Source organism: Rhinolophus sinicus, linkage group LG02 (genome assembly GCF_036562045.2).
Source record: "Rhinolophus sinicus isolate RSC01 linkage group LG02, ASM3656204v1, whole genome shotgun sequence".
Classification (NCBI taxonomy): Eukaryota; Metazoa; Chordata; class Mammalia; order Chiroptera; family Rhinolophidae; genus Rhinolophus; species Rhinolophus sinicus.
The window spans coordinates 45,527,215-45,543,211 of record NC_133752.1 but is presented as its reverse complement, the minus strand read 5'-3'; the positions used below and the strand labels follow the sequence as shown (position 1 = coordinate 45,543,211).

Sequence of the window (15,997 nt, the reverse complement as noted above, 5' to 3'; positions counted from 1 at the left end):
TATTTTAATCTCTACTTTTAAGTGTTTCCATTCTCAGTTCTTTTGAAAATTTCCCTTCCCTTCTCTTACTGTCGGTTTTGAAAATCTTGCACAAAAAACGACCCAGGTGTTTTTATAATAACCACGTGATTAAGATCAAGTTAAGGCCTACACCCAAATCCCAGTTCTATCACATTGTCTCTGTGACCTTGAGCAAATTGCTTAACCTCCCTGATTCCCAATTTTTACATTTATTTTTTTAAGGGTTAATCACAATACTGAGCTCTTGACTTTGGAGAATTAAATGAGATGAGATGTGTAAAATGTGTACAACAAGTCTCTCCCATGTTGTAGGTACTTCATAAATATAAATTAAATCATAAATTCTAAAAGTATACATTTTGGTACTTCTTTTACATAAGTGCTTATGCTAGTTAATTTGATTCAGAGCATGGTGGGGAAACAAAAGATCCTTTTTGAATAACCTGTGTGAGTAGATTAGATATGTACTTTTTAAGGTTCGAAACTGTATTCAACCAAATTATATACGGTTGACTCTTGAATAACCTGGAGGTTAGGGGCACTGACTTTGCCATATAATTCCAGTTGGCCGTCCACATATGCAGGTTCCCAACTGCAGAGTTGACCTTTGAACAATGGCTTTGAACTGCCACAGGTCAGTTGAAAAAAATACCCATATAAATGGACCTGTGCAGTTCAAACCCATGTTGTCCAATGGTTGACTGTATTATTTTACATTGTTTTAAATGTGCTTTATGAAATGTTCTCTAAAGTAAGAGAAGTTTCTAAATTAATAAGTCATAGTAAGTCATGCTCCTTTTAACTCAATTTAACCATTTGATAACACATTTAACCTTTGAATAAACTCAATAATGGAATATAATGAAACAAAATAACATTTTTATAAGAGTATATGTACCAGTTTATTTCTTTTAAATAAAGATTTCAGGAAATTTACAATGAATATTAAAACGTAAAGTCATACTTTATCAATGGTCTGTTTAGGAGAGCAGACTCAGGAAAATCTTAATTATAGAAAATTTTGCAATAACTTCCATTTTATTACTTTCTTTTATGAAGAAATATAATTGACATCCTTGTCACTTGTTAAATAAGTGACATTTGTTAAATACTTAGCACCTACTATGAAAATAACACTGTGCTAGGCGCTACAGAAAGAAATAAACTAAAATAGCACAACACCATTTTCCTATAGACAGAAACCCAGAAGTGTGAAATAAATAACCATAAATGAGTTGTGATTTTTTTTTTCCCCTCTTGGGATACCAATGACAGAAATCTTACATGCATTGTATACCATGTTTCCCCGAAAATAAGACCGGGTCTTACATTAATTTTTGCTCCAAAAGATGCATTAGGGCTTATGTTCAGTGGATGTCACCCTGAAAAATCATGCTAGGGCTTATTTTCCAGTGAGGTCTTATTTTCGGGGAAATACTGTAAGTAGTGCCCTAGGATCAGACCAGAAATTAGCTTGCAATTTCTAAAGTTAGGGGAGATAACTCAAATTTGGAGTGGTCAGGAGCTTCCCTGGGGGTCTCCTGCCTTTGTGACTTTACACAACTCACTCAAACTTCCTGGGCCTCAGATTCTCATTTATAAAATGGAAGAGTTGAACCACCCAGGTCCCTTCTAGTTTCAACGTACTCTTGTGTTACTGTTACGTGAACCCAAGATGAATAGCAAACGGTCATTTTTGTTCCTTGAAGAGTAGATCTATCTTCTTAGCAGAAGTAAGGTAGTAAAGGAGAAATGTTTGAGGCCTGGTTGTGGGAAGCATTGGGTCTAACCAAGGAATTAAGAATTTATTCCTCACGATTAGGAAGCGGTTGAAAGTTTTTGAGCAGGAGCAGAACATGCTGAGAGGCAATATGATGAGTCAGGCAGTGCTGTGCCGGAGAACTTGCAGAGGGAGACAGGGAGGTAGGAGGCAGCCAGGGAAGAGGTGATGAAGGCCTGGACCAAAGGAAGTGAAGAAGCGCTGAAAGGCTGCCCCAAACTTAAAGGTATCCCCAATAATCTTGTTTAATTTTTTTTCTTACCAAACTGTTTTTAGAGCAAAGAGAAAATCTGATACTCTACATGAGTTACCAAATTTTCTGAATTTCCATAATTAAATGTGTCTTATGGACCTAGCAACTTGTTAGAGTCATTTCCTGTTATTTTAGACATATATGCTTGTTTTGTTTTCATGGGGGTTTTTTCCCTGTAGAAATCATAAAGTACTAGCTGCATTGGTCTGGGTAGGCGAAGCTGCTATAACAAATAGATACTTCATCACTGTCCATTTCCAGAACGTTTTCATCATCCCAAACAGAAACTCTACCCATTAAATGACAACTCCCAATTCCCGCTCCTCCCGACCCCTGATTGCCTCTATTCTGTTTTCTGTCTCTATGAATTTCCCTATTCTAGGTACCTCAGTATTAGTAAAATCATAACAATATTTGTCCTTCTGTGTCTGGCTTATTTCACTTAGCATAATGCTTTCAAGATTTATCCATGTTATAGCATGTATCCAAACTTCATTCCTTTTGATAACTGAATAATATTCCATTATATGTATGTACCACATTTTGTTTATCCATTTATCAGTTAGTGAATACTTCAGTTGTTTTTACCTTTTGACTATTGTGACATTCCCTTTATTTTAACCCAAACCTTGCTCCATCACTTCATTCTTTTCCCTTTTTGTTTGAACTGTAATTTTGGACAAATGACATTATTCTGGGGTTTGTGATATGGTTATACAAGTAACAGAATTTGTGCAGTCAACAAACATTTATGGAGAGTCTCCTTTGTGGTAGGTAGTAGGTATACAGAGATAAATGATACAAGTTCCCAACTCTCAAGGAGCTCAGTTTAGTAGGGGAAACGGGTGTTAGTAAAAAAATTGCAAAGCCTGGTCCCAGGTATGGGAGAAACCCAAAGAGGAGAGGACCATTTCTTCCTGGGGGAGGCCAGACGTAGTGAAACTTGAGTTATGTTTTAAAAAGAAGGGTGAGGATTGGAGGAGGGAAAAGTAGCAGAAGTAAGACCAAGTCTGTAGCTCATTGATACTTTTTCCTGTAGACAGAGCCAGTGGAGGCTTCAAGCAAGGGGCTGATAGGATCACATATCAATCTGAAGATAATCCTGGCAAGAATGTAGAGAATGGGGTGAGGTGGATAGCACTGGCTGCTGAGAGATAGGTCAGGAGAGATCTGACCGAGAAAGAGGGGTGATAAAGGGTGCAACAAGGGCACATGACTTGGGATGGAGGGAAACTAGGTTAAAAATACAGAAACTATCACAATTGTGGACCAACTAATTGTGAGGGTTAAGAAAAGTGCTTATTCTAGGATGAAATCAATGTTTCTGGCCTGATATCAGTAACTCAATCAGGGCAAATAGGTTTCTAGAGAAAGAAAATGAGAAATCTATTTCAGGTATGTGAGTGTGAGCTGTCTGTGGAATATGCAGGTGGAACTGGCAGTTAGCTGTGGCATATACTGATCAGGAGAGGGCTGAGAAGTTGAGATTCAAGAGTCAAATCATATAAGGTAGCAAATGTCTATTCTATAGAAAATGGACCAACAGTAGTAAAAAGTCACTTGCCTTTCTAAAGATGTCCTTGTAATTCAAATAGATGTCAGGAAGAATTGTTATCTGTCTTTGTAAACAAGCCCCACATGTGTCTGAGCACAAAAACAGGATTCTTTTATGTATGCAATGAGCATTTGGTCAGGTTATTCACAGCAAACTCAAAGTCCATATGGATTTGGGTCTCTATGCCCTTCTAACATCTAGGCTTTAGATTTGGACCCGTTTCTGAAGCTACAGACAGGCCTCTCCCAACCCCTGTATGTGCTTTATACATAATATTTCTAATTCCCAGAGCAACCCGACAAAGAGGTACTCTTCTCCCATTTTCAGATGAGGAAATGTAGGCTCATGATGGTGGGGAAGGTCTCATCCCATAAGGGGCTGAGCTCTCACTTGAACACAACTCTGACTCCAAGTCCCTGCATTGTACTTTGTCATGATCGGTAAGTCACAGGGGTTTAGTGTATTTCAGATGGGGCAGGGTTCATATGAGGCAAAAGATCCACACTGAATCTTTTTACCATGGAACTGAAATATTTACAGATGAAATGATACGATAGCTGGGATCCATTTCAAAATAATTGGGAGGGATGGGTGAGGATTTAGATGAATCAGGGTTGGTGTTGAGTTGATAATTGTTGAAGCTGGGCGAGAGATAAATAGGAGTTCATTATATCATTCTCTTTCTGTGATTTTTAAAAATATATATATTGCACAATAAAAAGGCTTTAGAAGCATTTGGTTAAAATAGTTACAAAGATGGCATTTTTTTCAAAGTCAGCTATTTATATTTGGGACATCTTTTGTGTTTGGGATTATTCACCTCCGAGTTCCCCTATGTTCATATTAATAAGTAACACCGCATGGGGGAATAGACACTGTTTAGATAATATGCTCCAACTTCGGGTCCTGGCATTAACTAAGCTTCTCTTAAACACCGAGGAAGCTGGATATTGTCCAGTATCCCCCTCATATCATGTTCTCCCTGACAGCTGGAGACACCTTATATACTGAACATGCGTGCCTGGAATGTTGGGAAGGTACTCCCTCCACATGTGGGACAACTGTGGAAAAAAGACAACAGTTGATTTTGAAGAATGCTGCCATTTTGGACATGAACTCTATCCATAATGATTCTTGTTCTATCAGTTCTGCTAAACATGGAAAGTAGGTAGCTACAGGACAGCTGTTTTTTCCATTTGTGGATGCAGCCATTTCTCACCCATCAGAATGTAAAGAGGTCCCTGTATCCTGAGACAGATCCAACATACAGACCCAGTTGGGAAATCGGATGAAATTTTTAAAGCACTAAATGTTTGAGGAGGTAGATAGAGTAATTTATAGCAAGTAAATGCATAAACGTGCAGTATATAGAAGTATAAATAAGGGGACTTGTTTCTTTTCATTTGAAATGTCTTATTCAAAAGCTAGAATTAAATTGCATAGACCATTGCAAGTTTAGCTTGAATAAAATTTGAAAAGAACTTGGTTTTTCTATTTATAGGTCAAGTGGTACCATTTGTAAATATTAAGAACCATGACTGTTCCTTAGTGCATAATTGTTTATAAACCACGGGAAAGAGTGAAGTCACTGACTTAGGCAAGGCAACAATCTTTCCTGATGGGAAAGAGACTAGCAATCTCTACTGATGTGTGTATTTTAGGCCTGGCCTCTGAAAGAAATATATTCAAAGAAGTGGTGTGTTTGTGTGCAGAGCTACTGAGCCTAATATTTGGCTGCCGCTGTGTTATTCTGAGTTGTAATTTTCCATGTCATCTAAATTTGTAATAATTCTTTAATATGATGGAGTTTCAGTGAACAAACATTCTGCTTGCTGCATTTCTTCGGAGTGAGTAATTCCCTGACAACTACCAGATCTTGGCAGAAGCAAACCTGGTCATAAGTTATGCTCCACTTTCAGTGTGGTGAAACCTATGATGCGTAACACAGTCTCTTTGAACTCAGATACTGATTTTCCTAAAGGAAATTTGGGAGAAAAAGGAAAAGGAAATGAAATGCCCAAACTTAGGAGTCGAACTAATGTATTATTATAAGACTTAAGAATACATAAACACTAGTGATGAAGTCACTTCTTCACCGTGAAAAGCCGTATACCATTTTTTCCCTGGTCTCTGTGTGGCTTACGTGGTTCTGTGAGTTTCAGTGATTGAAGGGGTTAAAGTCTGTGGAGTAAAAGTGAGGCAAGATGCAGGGACCAGGTTGATTGCCATTACTAGCAGACCTAATCTAACTAAAAGGGTTGAGAAGTTTGTCTTTTTTGGAACATATTAAGGCTCTTCTTCCAAGTAACCAGCAATGTAACTTGACCACACTGTTCATTAATGGGGGTTTGGACGGCCACCACGTCTGTCTACGAGTCCAAAACTGTGGTAACTCTCTCCAGCAAGCTCGTGGAGGGTTATGTCATCTTTGCTCAACTGGACCAACACTTTTTCCATCTGTGAAAATATAGAACATGATTGCTGATTTTACCCTTTCTCCAAAGAGAGCAGTCGGATGAGTTGTTGCATTTAATTTAAAGATTAGATGTTAATTGGCACTGCAAAAATCTGTGAAGCTGTGTGTGTTTAGTGTAGTCAGTCAGCACTGAGTGTCAAGCTGGGCACAGAGCAGAGCTTTTACACCACTATGTGAGAAGCTTGATAGATGTTCCCACAGGGAAATGATGTTCCCACTGGGACTTCTTTTCATCAGGGGCGCCCTAAAAGTTATTTGCAATGTATTTTCAGCATGTGCTAAGTTTAGTTAATAGGATAATTACCAGGTTGCATCCTCCCCCATATAGGAAGAGCTGTTGTGTATGCACAGTTATTTAATTTTCTCTTTTAGACTGCCCTCATTTCCTGTTCTCTTTCTAAGTGTTTACTAAGGTACTCCTTCTAAAACAATTTCCCGATGACATTCAGAGCATGCTAGAAAAAATATAGGAATCTCCCTTAAGGGCTATACTATTTATTTTATGTTTTCCCTTTGCCATTCACGAGATTTTTAACAATAAAATGACATCTTTTTTATTATTATTTTAAAGGTCTCTGGGGAACAAGACTCATGGAGGAAAGCAACACTAACCGAGAGAAATACCTTAAAAGTGTCTTACGGGAACTGGCCACATACCTCCTTTTTCTCATAGTCTTGTGCATCTGTAAGTAAAACATTTCCTTCCATTAAAGGAAAAGTTTTGAAATTATTTGACTTGTCAAAATCATAACTAAAAGGAATTGTTTATGCACCAGAAGGGTTAATTCAGAAGTTCTCTTCTCTGTTTTCAATTCCAATTTAGAATTTGGTAAAGCTTTCTTCTCTTGTACACATTAATTAAAATTCACCATTATCTGATTAGCCAGTTCATTGTCGTTTGTGATCATGTTCACTCTGAGATGCATGTGGCAACCTGCCATTTACCAAGAAACTAAGTAAAAGAATTTTTGTATTAGATTTCTTAACAATAATTACTCCTACTGTGTCACTATTGTTACATCATGTAATGCAAAGTCCATATAAGAATTATTTTCAGCGGAATGACTTTCCAAGTTTAACTTTCAGGAAATACAAATAATGTCAGCTAATATTGCATACACACACACACACACACACACACAAAGGGTGCTAAAAAATGTATATACATTTTAAGAAAGGAAAAAACTGTATTAAAATTACGCTGATGGTAACCACTTTGAGCACCTCTTATAATTGCAGAAGTCAAATATGACTTGTATTCATTTTTGGTTATCAGTATATATTGAGTATTACAATTTTAATACAGTTTTTTCCTTTCTTAAAATTATATATATTTGGCACCCTCTGTGTGTGTGTGTGTGAGTGTGTGTGTGTGTGTGTGTGTATATGTATATTATATGTACTTAAAAATCTCCTTCTTTTGGATTTGGATGTGTTATGTGGATGCCTTCATTCTTCAATAATCACCAGATTTTTACTCTATAGGAAACTTATTGTAGACTCATCTCTTTTTTTTTCTTCTTTTCTTTCAATAAGGCCGTGCATCCTTTGGATAGGGAAGCCTTAGCCAGAAACAAGTCTTAGAAGCCATTTGCCTCAAAATCCAGAAAACCCCAGGCAATGGATTTAACCTCTGAATCAAAGGGTGTTGGATGATGCCATTCTGTTGTGTCCCCTCTAAAGCCCTTTATGAGAATATACAAGGAAGCATGTTTGAGACCACCAGGACCTCTTACCACACTCCTTTGGGGAAGGAATTCATTCTTATGTTGTACACGTAGAAATGCTTAAAGATTCACACTAACCTTGGAAAGCATCCCCTTCTTTGTATATGAAGATAAACAAAATTTAACCAATACTTTAATAATGCCATTTTTATTACATTAAAATTGACCACCTTGAATTTAATTGACTAAGTGCTAAAAGCTTCCTAAAAAACAATTTGTATTTACTAGATTTATTTTTAATAAATTAAGAGATTTGAACATAAGAGTGTAAAGAAACATTTAAGTGTCAATATTTGTAATATTAAGAAATTGGCTCTTGATTTATTTAATATCCCTGCACTGGTTTTTACTAATACTAGTAAGCTCTTAGTGAGCTTACTAAGAGCTTGACTTTTTTTAGCAGGGCATGACTTTTTTTCACATTTTCTGAGAATTTGCCTAGCCCAGTGAGAACTTAAGGAAAAAAAAGTTATTCAAGCCAAAAAGTTTATCTGTATGAATAACATCTACATTCTTGGTTTTTTTCACTAATTTTCTGAAATTTTTTCTTCTTTGTATAGAAAGGAATGTCTCATTACATTTTAAAACATCCAAGACAGAAATGCTGAAAAGCTTGAAGTGATCTGTTCGTTACATTCTAAGTTATTAAGCAAGAGATATAATATTTTTAACTTTTATATTCTAAGCTGTTAGACCTTAGAATACTGAAGTTGAGTTTGCTCCCTGCATAGAAATGGTACTTAAATATTTAACTACAGTGGCCTTAAGTTAACAAGTTGATTAGAAGTATTATTAAATTTTTTCGAGCATGACACATACATACATACATATTTCTTATGCAAATATAAATCCTCCTATAAGTTAGTCTAGAATTTTATTGGTCCCCAAAACTGCCTGAGCATGAGAATCACCAAGAGAACTTTTTTAAAAATTACAGTTTGCCCAGATGTACTAAATCAGAGCCTTCCGTATGTGACCCAGGGAAGTAGGTTTTCAGATACACTGATGAGTTTTGGAACCAGGCCAGATAAATAAACTGAAAAGCTAGAGTTTTGGGGAAACATACCTTAAGTCATATAACTAATTGGTATTTTCTTGTTTATTTTAGAATTTTTATGCTTTTTGCTCTTTTTCACACTAATTACATTGTTTTCTTATGTCAGTAGTTACATATTTCACACAGCAAAGTTTTGTTTTCAGAATATTGTAGAATCTCTGGTTAAGAAGGGATCGTAGTAGTCATGATCAAACCTCCACTGAACGCTAAAATTCCCCCTACAACATCCCTGTCAAATGGTCAGTCATCCTGCCTCCGATTGAGCAAGAGTTCCAGGGTAAGGGAATTACTTTTTTGAAATAGTTCATTACATTTTTCCAGGGCTATGTTGGATAGTTCTTCCTTATATGAAGCCAAAGTCTATTCCCATTTAACTTCCTCTCTTAGTTCCACTCTCCAAGACTACTTATACCAAGTATCTTTTTCACATCTCTTCAATTTAACCCATCAGAAGTTTGGAGACAGACATCAAATCTCCCCTAAGTCTCTTCTAGGTTAAACTTTTCCAGCTCCTTTAACTGCTGGTCATGTGATTGGAGACATGCTTTTGAGTAACTCTCCACATTATAGAAACTCCCTCCCGCACATGTTCTGTTGATCAGAGTCCCTTTGAAAGCACTACAGGAGCCTCACCATGAAAGAGTGGAAAGTGGGGCCATGAGCATCCTCACCCTGATACTCTACTGTGGTTCATGCATCCTACCATCACTTGATTCTCTGTATAATTCATATGATTCCTTAGTCTCTTCACCAAAAACAATAAAGCACTGTGTCCTGCAGCTTGTTCCAGGAGAAGGAACAAGGTGGAAGACTTCTCTGTCAGCTATGTTAAATTTTATCACGTTAGGATCTGCTCATCACTCCAATCTGCTGAAATTGTCTTAAATCTAGATTTATTCATCTCATGTATCAGCTTCACAGTATGAGCAGTGTTGATATCTCCCTGTTCTTATCTTGGTAAATTAACAAATCAGAGGAGATTGGTCCGAGAGCACCAGTCCATTAGTCAAAGCTCTGTGGGTAGAGTTCACGAATTATTGTCATCTAGCTCAGACTGTTCATGAAGTAGTATAATAAGAAAGACTTTCAAATGCCTGTCTGAATAAATGCACCATGTCTGTCAGCTATCGACCAAGTTAAAAAGGAAGTGAGGATAAGCAGGCCTGATTTACTCCTAGCAAAGCCTTACTGGCTCCTAGTGCTTGAGTCCTTTCCCTATTGCTCAAAAGTCATCTTTTTAATTACTAGTTTTAAAATCTTGCCAGCAATATCGATATCAAATGACCAGTAATATCAAACCCATTACTCTGTGAGTAAATGAGATAATGTACCTAGCCTTATGTTTGCATATTGGAAGTTCTTGATATGGTTCTGGAAAGCAGCTTGACATAGTAAGAAAAATACAGATTTTTTTTTCTTTTTCATCACAGAGATCTGGGTTCAAATCCCAACTCTACTACTTACACACTAGGTGAGCTTGAACAAGTTATTTAACCTTTTTAAGCCTTTGTTTCCTGGTCTGTAGAATATTTATTTTGTGAAGATTAGGAATAATACATGAAAAGATCCTAGGGTGCTATCTGTCATACAATAGTAGTAAGAGCAAAAATCTTCCCAAGGTTGTTAATAATGGCTGAATTATCTCATCGGGGGTTCTAAGAACTATAGGTAGTAATTAGGCATTCATTTGGAGCAACTAAGTGTCCCTCAAGAGCTTATTTTCTATGTTACCAGTGTTAGTTTTAGCTCCTATGTCTTTAAAATCAGTCTACTTAAGCAAGAGGACAGAAAAACATGGGAACTAAGTAATCCCACTTTCTCTGTAATTTAGGATTTATTTTTACTTGAATTTTAAGGTGGCTGTGAATTGACCATCAAAGTACTTACTTATATTGTGGGTTACTATTGTAAATAATAATGGTATTTCTATGTGTGAGTTAGATGCTGAAGTTAAAGAAAGGAATAAATATTATAATAGATCTTTGAAAAAGGCGAAGGAAGGTCTTTGGGGAAGTAACTGTTAAAGACTGACTATGGCTGGAAAGGTCTTTGTCCTTTTCAATAAACTGAACAACAAAAAACTACAATGACAAGAATATATATTCAAGCACAAATATTACTTTTCTCCACATGCATAGCTTTTTCTCCTTTATGTAGTCTTAATAACATATATGTATATTACATATCTTCTCTTTTGTTTTAAAAGAAAAAGTGTACTAGCTCAATACAGGCATTTGCAAAAGCACTTGTGTCAACAACCTCTGTACCTTAAAGATTTCCATCACAACTTCTTACTTACAGTTTTCTTTGAATTTTAACCAAAACTGGATTAAAATACCGGGGGTGCCAAAAAAGACGTATACAAGTGGACATTTTGGTCAACATTGCTCAAGCAGTAGTTTGCTGTAATCAGAAGTGTCTGGACGCTGATGGTAGCCACTTTGAGCACCTTATAATTGCAGAAGTCAAATGTGACTTGTATTCATCTTTTGTTATTGGTATATATATAGTAATACAATTTTTATATAGTTTTCCTTACTCGAAGTGTGTATACATTTTTGGGCACCCTCTGTATTTGCGGGTTTTAATAATTTTAATTCACCTCTCTTGCTTATTCTGCAGTCTCACTTTGGCTTCCTGAAAGGCCCTCACCAAGGTCACTATGGTCTTCTTAATTGCCAAATTTCATGGTCTCTCCTCAGCCTTTTCTCTGCTATTGGGTCCCATGGCATTTAGCCTTCTAGAAACTTCCTTCTATGAGTCCTTCTCTTCCTGTGTTCCTTCTTGTTCTGTTCACTTTTTTAGTTTTCTTCTTTTCGGAATATGTTTAGACAGTGATCTTTTCCACAGCTTCCACTGGTCCTTGTATGCTGGTGACTCCCAAGTCCCTCTAGACCTCTCATGAACTACACACCTTTTGCCAACTTTTACTGGACATCTCCAGTGGTGTATCTCACAGACATTTCATCCTTAACATTCCTAAAGCTGAACGCATCCTTCTGCCCATCCAAACTTGCTTCACTCATGTTCTCTACCTGGATTAACGTTAATGTCACCTACATGAATGCTTCATCCAAAACCAGGGCATCATCCCTCACTCTTCTTAGCTGATCATTCCACCTAATTCTTCTTCTTTCATATATCTGTCTTCTTTCATATATTGCCATTGTCCCTATTTTAACCTTTATCATCCCTATCCTGCATTGTTGTTCATTTATTCATTCATTTGTCAATTCAGTAAATGAATTAAAAACAGATATAGGCCCTGTCCTTAAATGTGATAAGTGATATGAAAGAAGACAATTAGGGAAGAGGATTACCCTAAGGGAGCGCCTTTTTGAAGCCTGAAGCAAGATTGGGAGCCAGTCTGATAAAGAGAGAACTGCATGAATAAAGGTTCTGACACAGGAAAGTACTCAAAACATTCTGGAAGCTGAGTAAAGGCAGTTATTGGAGAGAGCGCCATGAGATGAGGATGGGAAGGTGGTCAGGAGCGAGACCCTGCAGATCTGGTATGCTTTTGTAAGGGGGAAGCTAGGATTTTAAGTGGAGGAGTGACGAGATTTATTTAAATTAAAAAAAAAAACATTTAACAGTTCTCTCTTTTTTTAATCATTTAATTTTTTTTTTTTGACATACAATATTATTTTATATTAATTTTAGGTGTACAGCATAATAGTTAGACGTTTATATAATTTAAAAAGTGATCCCCCTCCTTAGTCTTGTACCCACCTGGCACTATGCAGTTATTACCATATTATTGACTATATTCCCTATGCTTTAATTTACATCCCCGTGACTATTTTGTAACTACCAAGTTGTACTTTTTTTGTGTGATGGATATATGAAAGAAAGTTTGGGGAATATAATCAATAATGTTGTAAAGATTTTCGTAGGGTGTGAGATGGGCACTTGTCTTATTAGGGAGACCACTTCATGGGCGGTGTAGATGCCTGACCACTGACTGCACTGTACACCTGAAGCTGAAGTCGAATATTGAATGTCAACTATAATTAAATACATATATAGTCACAGGATATGGAGCACAGCATGGGGAATAGAGTCAAGAGAACTGTAACAGCTGTATACGACGTCAGAGGGGTAGTAGATTGGGGAATGAGGATTATCACTCTGTGAGGGGTGTAAATGTCTAACTATTACATTGTTTTGTACACCTGAAACTAATAAAAAAAAAAGGTTTATTTAAATTTTAAGGAGATGACTCAGAATGCCATTGGACCACAGATTGGATGAGATCCACTATCTGGACTTTTAGGACTCCCAGACACTACCTCCAGACTGCTGTCTCTGAAGCCAGACTAAACTAGGTCACACTTCCATTTAATATGCTATTATGACCTCACTTCAAGATAAAGTTTTAAATCTTTACATAATAGATTAGCATGTCACTACACAGTCTCTGCTTACTTCTTCAGACCTACCATTCCCTGTGAACATCTGGTACTGCAACCATTGCAAACCACCTATGAGTCCCAAAAAGGCTTCGGCCCTATGCTGTCCTCTTCCTGTTGGTCTGTTTAATTCTTCCTCGTCCTTCAAGATCAGCTCAAAAGCCAGATCCACGGAGAAGCCTTTATCAACTAGCCCTTCCTCCAGGCTGTGCTGCTGTTCTGGGTCCACCTCTGTCACGGCACACCTCACAGCAGATTATCAGACTAGTTCATGCATCTGTTTCCTCAGTGCGGGGAGGGAGAAAGGGACGCTGTTAGACACATCTCAGAAATGGCACACAGATGTTCTCTCTAAAGGTTGACAGTTTGCCCATTTTCATTCTCTGTTGTACACTAGCATTTCTCACTCACTATCACAGAACTTTTCCTAATACAACAACTAAAATAGTTGAAGCCTAATCATTCCTCGATTTATGTGTAGCACTTTGCATTTACATATAACACTTTTAGTTGGTAGAGTTCCTTCAAATACCTGTTCCTACTTTATACCGTGTATAACACAGAGCTAGCAAAGAAGTGGGGTTTCCTGTTGAAGATGATGGCTTCACATTGTGGTAGATGGCCTGCAATCCTGCGACCAAGGCACCTTGGTTCTACTGGCTTTATAATTGCTACATTTATATTTGTGTGATAGTTTTGATTTCATCTTTGGCCCAACAGTTATTAAGAGAAAAGAATCTTTAATTTCTAAATGGCTGGGTTTTATCTGGATATTTGTTTTTCCTTGTTATATTAATTTTCTGCACTTATGGTTTAAAAAATATTGCCTGGTTGGTATCTAGGGTTTTGTGAGGGGTTTTTTGTTTGTTGGGGGAATTTTTGTTTGGGTTTTTTTGCTTACAGCAGGAGATATTTATTGTCTCAAAATTCTACGGGCGAGAAATCCAAACTCAAGGTGTCTGCAGGGCCCTGCTCTCTCTGAGACCTGTAGGGGTATCCTTCTGTGCTTCTTCGTAGCGTGTGGTAGTTTGCTGGCAATCTTTGGCATCCTTGATATATAGCTGCATCACTCTAATCCTCCGTCTTCACAGGCCATTCTCCCTGTGTCTCTTTCTTCACATGGCCATCTCCTTATAAGGATACCTACTTGTTCATTTTTAACTTTAGAGATTTACTGGTGTCCCCTTTGTGGCCTCATATATTACTAATTTTCATAAATTTTCCATGGATATTTGAGAAAGAATGTGAGTGATTTCTTTTGGTACAGTATAAAATTTGATGTATATATGAGCCATGATCAAAAAATACAGTGAATGTTTAAATTAAAAAAAAATTATTACAATAAGAGACACATTGCCTCAAAACACTCTCCGTGACTTCGAACACTTATCCTATCATTCTTGCCACTTTCTGAAGCAGTTCTGGAAGTCTTCTTTCTTATCTTTAGCTGTGCTGTCATGGCTGCCTTGATGTCCTGAATCGATTCAAAACATTTCCCTTTCATGGTCATTTTGACTTTGGAGAAGAGCCAGAAGTCAAATGGTGCCAGATCTGGTGAATAAGGTGGATGAAGACACACTGTAATGTTTTTATTTCACAGAAATTGCCATATCAGAAGTTATGTGTGACACAGTACCTTTCCGTTGTGATCACAAAATACGGTGAATGCTGCTGCCAAGTTCATCAACGAAAAGGCAGGGATCTTCAACAATACGGGAAGTACATATTGAATGAACCTTAGTAACAGTGCGTGACAAATTTCAACTTGTTCGGTGCAGTCAGTCAGCTGTGAGCTACAGTTGAGAGAAGGTGTGTTTTAAAGTGTGCTGTAAATCATCCTCCATCATGACAACGTTCCATGTCATACATCACTTCTGGTCTGTCAATTTCTGTCAAATAAAAATACTACAGTGTGTCCTCATCTACCTTATTCACTGGATCTGGCACTGTGCGACTTCTCGCTCTTCTCCAACATCAAAATGATTCAGGACATTGAGGCAGCCGTGATAGTGCAACTGAAGACACTCACAAAAGAAGACGTCCAGAACTGCTTCAGAAAGTGGCAAGAACGATAGGATAAGTGTGCTCAAAGCAAGGGAGAGTATTTTGAGGGGGGTTAACAGAATGTGTCTTTTACTGTAATATTTTTTTTTATTGTTCAATCACACCTTGTACATTAAGTCACATATTCAATTAAAAACCATAATATCCCTAGATAATTTTTATCTACTATGTCAAAGATTAAGAGAATATAAATTTAAGTTTCCAACTACAATTGTGGTTCTGGTAATTCTCCTTATATCACTAGGATATTGCTTTATACATCTTGATGTTGTTATTCAATGCATAAGAGTTTCATTGTAGTTAAATCATTGTATATGGTGTTATCAATTAAAATAACCTTTTTGTTTAACTCATACTCACTTTATAATCTCCTTTGTCAGATGATTATACTACTTAACATATTTTTCAAAATATTTTAACCCTAACATATATAGTATATATTTCTCATTCCTTTATTTTTAGTTTCATTTTGAGTGGGTCTCATAAAAATTTTAGAGTGCAGTTTTAATTAATTAATTTTTTTATTATTTTTTTATATTATTCGAGCTGAAATTTATTTTAGTGTACTTATCCACATTTTTAACCAATATTTAAGACTTTATCATCTAGTAAGTTTATCCTCTTCACATTTCATGCTTTTGTCAGATTTGTC

General features: G+C 36.8%; 1 protein-coding gene across 1 annotated transcript in view; it reads left to right on the top strand.

Moving 5' to 3' along the window:
- The window catches only part of PKD2 (polycystin 2, transient receptor potential cation channel), a 57,587-nt gene that overhangs the window by 1,631 nt on the left and 39,959 nt on the right, over window positions 1-15,997 (top strand). The window contains exon 2 of the mRNA XM_019719343.2: window positions 6,657-6,770. Coding sequence (XP_019574902.2) covers window positions 6,657-6,770 — 114 coding nt within the window. The remainder of the gene's footprint in view (window positions 1-6,656; window positions 6,771-15,997) is intronic.